This window comes from Atractosteus spatula, chromosome 12 (genome assembly GCF_055471065.1).
Source record: "Atractosteus spatula isolate fAtrSpa1 chromosome 12, fAtrSpa1.hap1, whole genome shotgun sequence".
In the NCBI taxonomy this organism is placed as follows: Eukaryota; Metazoa; Chordata; class Actinopteri; order Semionotiformes; family Lepisosteidae; genus Atractosteus; species Atractosteus spatula.
In genome coordinates this window covers 3292590-3303020 of record NC_142717.1, presented here as the reverse complement: position 1 = coordinate 3303020, position 10431 = coordinate 3292590, and the positions used below count along the sequence as shown (strand labels likewise).

General features: G+C 43.9%; 1 protein-coding gene across 3 annotated transcripts; it reads right to left on the bottom strand.

Annotated features, from left to right (window-relative positions):
* Positions 1-1048: 1048 nt before the first annotated feature.
* eomesb (eomesodermin homolog b) lies at positions 1049-8540 on the bottom strand. Of its 3 annotated transcripts, XM_088928628.1 has the most exons (8): positions 8371-8515; positions 7522-7658; positions 5087-5803; positions 4021-4175; positions 3441-3562; positions 2762-2920; positions 2560-2621; positions 1049-2306 (listed from the first exon to the last, which is right to left on the bottom strand). In XM_088928628.1, the coding sequence occupies exons 3-8, from the start codon at positions 5800-5802 to the stop codon at positions 1565-1567; spliced, it is 1956 nt and encodes a 651-aa protein (XP_088784754.1). In that variant the 5' UTR covers position 5803; positions 7522-7658; positions 8371-8515; the 3' UTR covers positions 1049-1564. The 3 variants fall into 3 exon arrangements, with proteins under 3 accessions (XP_088784754.1, XP_088784753.1, XP_088784756.1); XM_088928627.1 differs by lacking the exon at positions 7522-7658 and having other exon boundaries at positions 8371-8540; XM_088928630.1 differs by lacking the exon at positions 7522-7658 and having other exon boundaries at positions 5087-5726.
* Positions 8541-10431: the final 1891 nt, after the last annotated feature.

Sequence of the window (10431 nt, the reverse complement as noted above, 5' to 3'; positions counted from 1 at the left end):
ACTCGAGAGACACCAAGAGCACATTAGTATTTACCATTCAAGACCGATTACGGTCTCTTGTGCCTGTAATTGTTCTCCCATGCTTACAGCACACGATAAATAGCTCACAAACACGGCTACAAAGAGCAGTGAAATGCTAGAGAAGCCGAGGAGCGCTTTATAACCTAGCTAATTGCAATGAATTTATAGTGCCATAAAAACATTACAGAAGCCTGTACTACCCCCTTAACGAAGTGTTAAACGTCGTTCTTGACCACTGCGTACAGGAGTACGTCGTCTCTTAAGCCCCACTTGCCTTTATGTTATAAAAACACGTTCTCTTGCCGAGTTATATCATGAAAAACAGCCAATAATTAAACCTAAGCGAGGGGCTAGGTTAAAAAGTTATAAAACTGGGCACTTGCGCAGGCAAGTGAAAACTCTAGTTTTAAAAACATTCGGATTCAGGCCTATTAATTATTATAATGATCCGTGAAACCGATAATGATTTCCAAATGATAAGCTTCAAACTGGACTGAAGGGGTGTTCAAAACGAAAACATATCAACAGGAAAGCGAATGACGCGTTAACACCCGGTACAGTTATATACCCGGTCTGTACCCAGACAGCAAGAGGTTTTCCGGACCACGTGAGGGGTTCATCGCGAAGCAAATGTATAACAATCGTTTTGTAAACGAGCCCCCTCCCATTTTTACAAAACCAACCATTTTAAACAAACACCTGCGTAGTCTGACTCATAAAGCACCCAGTCGCATCGGTGAGACAGAAGTAAACTTGGCGCATGAGAATCTACAGCGTCACACACAAACCCGCACAAGGTATGGGCACACAACACACAGGGAACAGCATTACAGCCCATTGAGCAAGGTAATAACAGCGAAAAGTTCCGCGCACGTTTGTATCCGCTCCCGGACCCACGGATATTAAGACCCATTAATTTCACAAAATGGGCGCAGGTTTGAGAACTCCATATATCCCCCCCAATATATTTGAACAACAGTTGCTTTTCGCGGCTAAATTTGCCGCTTCAAGAAAGAAAAAAAAAAGCCTTTTAAAATTGAAGGTATTTAATGCTGCGCAGATTTATTCAAGATTCACCGTCAGGAAAACGGAACAGGAACCATCCAATTGTCAAAAGCCAGAAAAATCCGTTTTTCGGAAAACATGAAGAGGATTTTATTACCGATTTTCAATAGACACTGGCATGGAGACATTTTGTACAAGATACCTCACATTCTACAGTGCACATATACTGTACATTAAAGACAGCTTTCAATAAATAAGATCACAGATTTGTAAAAAAAAAAAGAAAAATAGCATGCTTATCAAAAAATGTAGAGCTTTTAAAATACTGTCACGTTAAGGGCAGATATTGGCACAACTGCTGCTCTGAGCAATCAAAAGCTTTGGCACCTTCAGTAAGAATTACACACAATAGCACACTTCTGAAGAAAACAGGGGGGGGGGGGGGGCACTAATCTGGGACTGTAACTCCTCAAATGACCTGAGCACAAAAGAAAGTTAACATTCAAACATTCAAAAATAAAAAAGGCGAAGGGGTTATCTAAGGGCTCGTATAGAAGGCATAGTACCCCATGCCTTTGGAGTTGTCTTTGCTGTAGTCGTCGGTGGTTATGTCCTCACATTTGATCGTCGGAGAGTTTTCAGTGCTGGAACTGCTCGGGGAGACGCGTCTCCTCTTGCAGACCATGGAGTAAACGCCGGAATCGGAGGAGTCCAGGGATTTCAAGGAGGGAGGCGTGTCAATCCAGGGCGACGTGCCGTTCTCCTCCCGCAGCTTATCCTTGCTCGACAGGTGGTCCTCGGGGAACCCCGGGGGGCTCGGCCGCGGCGACCAGGGCAGCCCCGTGGTCATCTTGCGCTGGTACGTGCCCCGCGACCCCCAGCCAGCAGCCATCGAGGCGAAAGCCGAGTCCGGGTAGTAGCCGAGGGCGTGGGAGGTCTGGAGGGGCAGGGACTTAATGCTATAGGGCAGCAGGGTGCTCGTGGAGTAGTCGCCCTCGTAAGACGTAAGGTCCAGCTTATTCGAGCCTGCTTGCTGTACTGGGGTCACAAACCACCTCTGTGCAGAAGGGCCTCCTGCTTCCTCAGTCTGTGGTGAAAGAATGCCATTAGTCTGCGGCACCGTTCTCTCACCGTTGTAGAAGCGATTCTGGGGCAGGTTGCTAAACTGGTCTTGGAAGAAAGGCTGCATGGAATACCGGGCACCTGGGACAATCTGGTGGGATCGGGGCGAATCCGTCGGGGAAGGAGTGAGCCGGTCATTCTCCGGAGCGGTGTACATTCTGCAGGAAGATAGAAGGTCACACCGCACTTACTGACGGGCAGCTAAGCAGGAGGCCGTTACGTAGCCAAGCCACTGACTCTGGGTTCATTACTTAGAGAAGGATGCATCACTATTACATCTTCCCCCACAAGCATGTATCCAAATAACTGTTTCCTGAATCAAATCGGCCAAAAAAAAAAAAAAAGATGTGCAAGTTTCAAAATGGTCATTCATCTTATGGACTCTTCCGTCAGGGAATGATGGATACTCACGAATCATAGTTGTCACGGAAGCCTTTCGCAAAAGGGTTGTGATCAATTTTAAGCTGCGTGATCTGCCAATAAAGAAGAAAGATCCACTTTTAAAATCAGTCAGTCACTGGACAACGGGGAGTGTGTGTGTGCGCGCGCGAGTGCGTGCGTGCGTGTAGGGGGGTGGAGGTGAGGGTTCCTCAGAACAGACGACGCAGCTTACGTCTGTATTCTGGTAAGCAGTCACCGCGATGAACTGAGTTTCCGGAAAGGTAAAAGTTTGCGTCTTGGACTCGCTGCTCATGTCTTCCACTCCATCTTCTGTAACCTCAACGATGTGAAGCCGCGGTTGGTACTTGTGCAGAGACTGCAGGACGATCATCTGCAAAATAAAAGGGTCAATTGCACCACTTTACCAGACGGAGCTTCACAAATACCCATAGCACCCCCAAGGAATTCATCTGTAATTCCACAGCCCACTATTAAAAGAAAATGCTCAAGCCTATCCTCAAGGCAGACAAGGAAAAAGATCATGAATTCATGATCTGGATCACAGAAAAAGATGCTCGAAACTAGATCACACGTTGCCATCCTAGAATGTTGGCCTAGAATTAATAACCCCACCCCCACATCTTTTAAATAAAGCTAGGTGAGACCCCCACAGGAAACAACATCCTCACCATCTAGTGGTTCAGCTATTCAAGCCATTTCCCTTTGCCTCTTGTTCTGCTCCTAAGCACCTTTAATTGTGCAATTAGCAATTTTCAGTGGAGAAACTGTTTTGGGACCCAGTGATCTGCATTAAGCTCGTCCTGAAAGTGCATTTCGCACAGCCCTCTTCCAGCGGCCTAAAGATCGAAACGCAAGGTGTCCAACACCCCCCCCCAGACATGCCAGCTAACCTGCGTACTGTTGTTATTGGCGCCTTTGTTGTTGGTCAGCTTCAGCTTGCCAAAGGAGATCTCTTGCCTCATCCAGTGAGCCCCTGTGTTTGGGGATTCAGGATGAACGTACATCTTGTTTCCTAAAAAAGCAAAATGGGGAGAGAGAAAAAAAAACCAACCCCGTGAAGTTAAGAAACAAGTTATTCTTGATTTACAATGCAACACAACTGCCTTTGAGTCCCATGTATAGGATACTGTGTGCAACAAAATAGCCAGAAATATGCAGCTTTTGAACTCAAAGTAATCATTGGAAGAGAAGGGTGAATTTAACGTTACTCCAGTATGCACATTTTTCCCCTCCCCATTTTAATTGCAGCCATTTTGCATTTTAATCTTTATACAATACTGGCACCACCATTCCACGAATTAAATTACTTCAGATCACATCCTTCAATATATTCTAGCCATCGATTCATCACCCCACGACCCCTACTATCAAACTGTTTTTGTCTGCGTTTTTAACATGAAAGCAACTGACAGTCCATTACGCCTATTCGTTTATTTCCTGGAGTACAACGGTTTAAAATGGCTCTCGTACCTTGCATGTTATTGTCCGCCTTGCCGCAGGTGACCCACTTCCCCCCCTGGAAACGCCAGTGGTTCGGATCTGCCAGCACAACTTCCACGAAAACATTGTAATGAGCCGTGAGGTTCAGTCCCGTGATGTTGAAGCTGAGAAACGGGAACATTCGCCTGAGAGAAATGAAGAGCAACTTGTTTTAGAGGTGCACTGCTAATTAATTGTGGGGAATAATTATAAAGTTAAGAAATGAATCCAGATCCCCCCCCCCCAACCCAAATTAATATTGCATCCATTTTGGGAGAAAAAATAATGAAGAGTTTGAGGGTTATATAAAATCCAATAGGTTCATTCAGAACATTTCGTGGTTATTTGATATTTATTTCTGTTTTTTTTTGACAACCCAAATAGGTGTAGATATTTCAGTTATGCACGATATTCAAAAAAAAAACTTTAAAATATACCCATCAATATTTAAGCACCTTGAATTTCTTAATCGGATTTTTTAAGAACGAAAACCGTTTCAACAGTACAGCACAACTCTCCGCCAGTGCCAGATTTTGCCGATTACATTTCTGTATAGCCAAGTTTATTTCAACGCACATTAAAATATATTCGAAGATATGAATTCATGTAGAAATCAAAGACTCGCCGTTTAAAATATGAAACTTGGCGAAACCACTTGTAGAGAAAACGACCACCTACATTTTTTCATATCTATGCTCGCAAAAAAAAAAACTAAAAATTTTCCAATCTCCGCGACTACAATTCACGACATACATTTACAGATTTTTTTAAACTAGATTGATATAGGAGATTCAAACCTTGGAGGTCGTTTTTGTAATTATGTTTGCACCCATTTACAGCGTTGGCATTAGAACATGTAGCAAATCCAACAATTAAAAAATCGATTAGCTGCAGCCCTTGCGATAAGAAATTCGATGAGTCTGTGAAATTCACTACTATCGCAGTTTCGCCTGTGATCTTTCACGAAAGTCACAGGGAGAAAAGAAAGCGGATGAACACAAATGTCATCCATTATCGGACCGTGAACGGCGGTAAGAAACTTGAAAACATCTCTTACCTTCCCTGTTTGGTGATGATCATTTCTGTCTGATGCCTGTGAAACTTCAGCCACAGCGGCCGGTTGCAGAGGTAGACTTGTGCCCGCACTCCAGTCCCCGTCCCCGGGACGGACAACGAACCGATACTCGGACCTGTCGCCGGGTACGAAGGGTAGAGGCACCCCGGACCTTGTCCAAACTGATACCCCGGCCCAAACTGACTCCTACCGGCGCAGACAGCGGAGGAAAACCCGCTGGGCTGGAGGACAGATCCGTAATGCAAGGAGGCTGGGTACCTGGAGCCGCTGGACGCGGCATACACCGTCCCCGGCTGGCCTGCATAGGGGAACAGAGAGCACGGATTCCCCACCTCTGTGGCCTGCTGGGGGGTGGACGATATGAAATATCTTTCAGAGCCCAGACCGTCTATGTTATAGCGGCCGCCGCCGCTGGACAAGTCGTCTTCACCCACACCTGGAGAACTTTTCCTGCCGTCTGGTGCGACTTTAGCTCCGCCGAAGGTCTCGGTCTCCCCCTCGCTCAACATGCTGTTGCCCCCGGTGCCCAGGTACTTTTTGGACCCGTTCGCTGGTTCCGAGTCTGTCCGATCCACCTCCTGAAAGTCTAGCTGCGTCGATCCGGGACTGTTATTGTTACTCTCTGAGGAGGAGAGGTTGTAAAACGTCTTGGGCAAATTGATAGGCGTGCTGGGTAAAAGCGCCTCTCCTAACTGCATTCTTTAAAGAAAGGAGAGAGAACACACCAACTTGTTAGGCACTAAAGCTTCCAAATAATAATAATAAAAAAAAAAATTGCTTAAGCGAGCAACTTGCTGCGTGGAGAACTTGTTCTAGAGGCGGCGAGTTTCCCTTCTGATAAACACCGTAGCCTCGCAACAGACACACCTCCAGATTTTCACAACTCGGGTTATAATCTGCAAGTGATAAAATTGGTTCAGGGCATTTATATACGATCACTTTATTCACACTCCCAATTTGCTGTGTGGTTCATGGGTGGGGCTTTGGGATATTCATGGGATACATCCTTCACCCTTCCTTGCCCATTGGCCGAGTCTGCAGACATTAATTTAATTAGACATCTACTAATTAACAAGTCACCGCAAAGCATTTAGGAGAATCTTAAAACGCGTATATAAAACCCAAAAATAATTTAAGCAAAATAAAGGTACGCGCTTCCTTTTCTATTTCTCGGATGATAAAATGACAATTCTCTGGCCAGCTATATATATGTATTTTTGGGGAGGAAATTTAGGTAGTACACGCTTTTAAGAGAAAGCTGCTCAGGCGGATGAGAAACGGACTTCCAACACTATATTTGATCAAACGTAAAGGCAGATACCACAGAATGAAAACACGTTTGCGCCACCTTCTCTCAACTTGTGTTTTAAAAGCCGGTATCTCGCCGTATAAAATCGGCGGTAGCGCCAGCCTGGTGCTGCACAACGTCCCAGGTACGAGAGGCAGGCGATTGTTAAAATGCAAGCCATCGTTACTCACCTGGAGGCAGCCAAAAAGTTGCGCTCCCCTTCGCTTCCGAGCTGTTTTATAGCACCATTGCATGGTCTCGTGTATTCGCCCCAGACGCTACTTATGTGAACCCGTTTTAATTTCAAGCCCGGCTCCCCGGCCCTTGAACAGCTCACTGCGCTCTCATTAGCAGGCGGTTACCGAGTCCTTATCCAGGACACGTGAACAGAGAGCTGCTCCAGGGCTCCTAATGACCTGTGGAACGCGTTTTACTACCGCATTTCCACATGGCTTCTCGCAGGTTTTTTTTTCCGGCCTCAGCTTTTTATTAATAATAATAAAAAATAAAAATAAAATTCAAGCACAGCCCTTGCGGCGGAAAATCACAAAGCCATCACTTCACGTCGTTTATTTTTCCAAGGTGCTACCGCTACGCAGTTCAATCCGCCCTAGAAGTGCCAAGTTCAGTGTTAAATTTAAATATAAATTATTACAAGGCTTAAAATTATACCCCCTGCATCTACATATCGCAAGATATTTTTTTATTTTTATTTGGTGGACAAATATTGTGTCCTACGTACAAAACTAAGACGGGTAAAATTATAAAAGAGATTTTTCGATTTTTTTTAACAGTACCTTTTTATAATCATAATCTAATATATATATCTAGACATAAATAAAACGATCCTTAAAAATGCATAATTACACGAGACGGCGAATTGTGTAGACCTGTGTGTATAAAAGCCAAACCGTTAAAGTGATCTATCGGAGAACCAAAAAAAAAAAAATCTCGAGAAACTGGCAAGATTTCTTTCCACTTTCTCTTTATACTCTCGATAATTCTTTTCTTGTAAATCAGATGACAAATTGTAGAGATTTGTTTACAAAGAATACACGTACTGAGAGTGAATAAAGGCGTGAAATATGCACAGTGGAAACTTGACGCCTGTGGAGTTTAGTTTTCTTACCTCCAAAAAGGTGTCTTGATTATTTATTTCATGTGCTCCTTCGGTCTGACTTTTGTGACGAATGTATACAGTAGGTTGGACAGTTTCTCTTATTTTCTATTTTTGTACCACGGTTATTGATGATCTGAGATTTTAGGCTGAAAAACAATAACCGCACGTCGTTTGGCTAAGAAAATAATGTGCAAGGATAGACTACATTCCCCCCCTACTGACTGGAGATAATAAACACGATTTTCTTAATGGAGCTAAATCATAAATAGGAATAATATTAATAATACCAAATATTGTCCGTAATTAAAGCATGACATGTAAAGTAAACAATTTTAACGCCCGTATTCAAGCCAGTATTATAGCGTGTGTGAATAATCACTCAAGATTTATATAAAAAGGGAGGCGGATATAGTCCCAACGGAGCGCCCCTTTCCAAGCAGAAGGAAACGGCCAATTATATTTCCGTCTGATGGAACCTGTGATGTGGTTGAGAGTGACAGCTCAGCAAGGAGACACAACATTATTAAAACAGCTAATATACACGCCGGTGATACGCGGCTAGGTTGAAACTTGACGACAAACCTGATGGTTACAATTCGAAATCAACATCGACCCCCCCCCCACCCCACCTACACTGAAGCTCACGGTTCGGGCTCGACAAGTTCAGAAATTCATGAACAAACGCTAATTCTCCTTTCAGTAGTTTTGCGGTATAAGGAGAGCGCAATTTTGAGAGAAGTCAAAATTGTATACCGATTTGTCAACCTTGCACTGCAAATTAAGAAACAACCCCCCCTTATTTTGGAAAGCGGTCTAATTATAATCTATAAACCTGCATTGCTTTTAAATTAAACTTACCAGTGATGTTCTTCATACACATTAGGATTTGTTTGTTAAAATTATTCTTTTTTTGCCAGAAGCTTAAAACCGGGCTTTGTCTGTTTTAACAGCTGTGGTTTCGACAGCCCTCTTGTAGCAATAGATTAATTCTCCCAACAAACCAAGCATTTGAGACACAGCTACTGCACATGCAATTGAAAGCTAACGTTCATTTATACTTTGGTTACCCAGAATCATCGTTTTCCGCTTTTTTTTTTTTGGAGGGTAGTGGTAGGGTTGTGGTCATGAACGCTTGCAGTGAGAGGAACTCGCTCGATAGCGCTCCCTTGCGATTGACGGAGTGCATTGCTGCGAATTCGTGAGGCTCGCAACAGGTTATCTGTGAAGATCAATTACTCAAGGTACGAAACTGCGATTTACAGAGGTTTCAGTGTCATTTATGAGGCAAAACATTTTTATCAGCTCTTGTGCTGGTCTGCCGTGTTCCCTTTTAACCTCACTCCAGACGGTTCTTGGTCTTCTCATTTCAAGGCTCCGCACAGTTAGTAGTGGAGGAGGAACAAGCAGTTATCCGGTCAACAGCGAAGCTATAAACGAAAAGCCGTCTTCCATTTTTTTTAAGTGGCTTTATTCGGGGCACTTTTGTAGGCTTCAAAATGATTTAAAACTGCCTAGCCTACGTTGTCTTCCGTTTCTTTCTAGAGCTGCCCACTCGACAAAGTTTTGGTTGTGCAATTGATTTCTAAGCCATAGGTCTATGGTGGTGTTACGAAACGAATGACTGTTCAAGGCAAAAGATGACCTGCGATGTCTCAATTTTTAAAATGCCGTGTGCAGGTATACGGTTTCTGATGCAAATGGGAATGGGGCTTTTTTTTTTAAATAAAAGAAGTAGCATTTGCAAAAGTAATATTCAACGCTAAATCTGACATATGTGGATATAGCTGCCTACATAAAGGGACAGTTCAGCTTTGGGGTGTTTTCCGTTTTTACTTGCTTGTGTTCACTGCTGTCTCAGACACCTGACCTGCACTCCGTTGCTCTTTAATTTCGCTTTAATTTGGCTGTGCACAGTACATTTCTGCATACCTTGGACTGTCAGAGTGTAACTTCTACGTCAATGGTTGAAATGAGTTAGTAAGTTTAAAGAGAAACTAAAATGTATCCCCAAGTTTGTCATTTGTAGTATTACAGATGTACCCCCTGAAGGTTTGCTTTTTCATATGTCCTTTGGGATCCAACAAGTTTTCAGAAGATAGTATAAGCTAAGAAACCCACAGCCATAGAGCATAGCTCCCTCAAAACAAAGGTACTCTTTCCCAGCTCCCTGTGGCCTTACAATGTAGTAGTTTCAAGAAAATAGCCATTAGCAGCTCTTGGTGTGTAGCTTGGTTTCGCTATTGAGTTCCAGTCAGGGTTCGTTATTGTGGTGAAGAGAGCAGGAATTATCGTGGTATTGTAATGGTGGAATAAGATAAGATTGGTACACTGAAATAATAATAATAACAATAATAATAATATAGTTATATTTAGTTCTGTGTTTCATTCAAAAGGATCCCAAAGTATCTTACAAATACTAGACGGCCCTCAGCATCCACCACTAGGCATTGAGAGGCGGCCATCGTGAGTATCAGCATTCTCACTGCACTGGAGACCAGATCGAGGGGTGGAAATTGCTTCCACATTCGGATTAATAGCGAACTGTGGGAAGAGCTGACTGAACAAACCCGGAGTGCAGCTTAGCTAGGGCGCGGGTGTTCAGATCCCTGCTCCTTTGGAAAATGCTGTGGAATGTTTAGGACCTCGCTGTAATGTGTCACCTGAAGGAAGGGCCCTCTGACAGTGCGCCTCCCTCACTCACCAGACTGGAATTGTGGTTTATGGAAGTTCGGCTCTGGAGGGAATAACAGCACCTACTGCTCCCCTAGCACCGGAAGGAAACTGCTTTTCCTTGGACGTCTCTCATCCTGTCCTGACCAGGCCCGGCTCCGATCTGACAGGATCGGACTGGAAGATGCTTCTGCTGCTGTTAAGTTAAGCGATTTGTCAGCACCTGATGACATTTGTTATTGCAGCCAT

Bases quoted from the DNA above. Each gene is read 5' to 3' on its own strand.
- eomesb (XM_088928627.1), bottom strand. From the start codon at position 5,802: ATGCAGTTAGGAGAGGCGCTTTTACCCAGCACGCCTATCAATTTGCCC. The intron at 3,563-4,020 runs GTACGAGAGCCA...TTGCTTTTTTAG, and splicing joins GGCGGACAATAACATGCAAG to GAAACAAGATGTACGTTCAT. The intron at 2,307-2,559 runs GTGAGTATCCAT...ATCTTCCTGCAG, and splicing joins TTCCGTGACAACTATGATTC to AATGTACACCGCTCCGGAGA.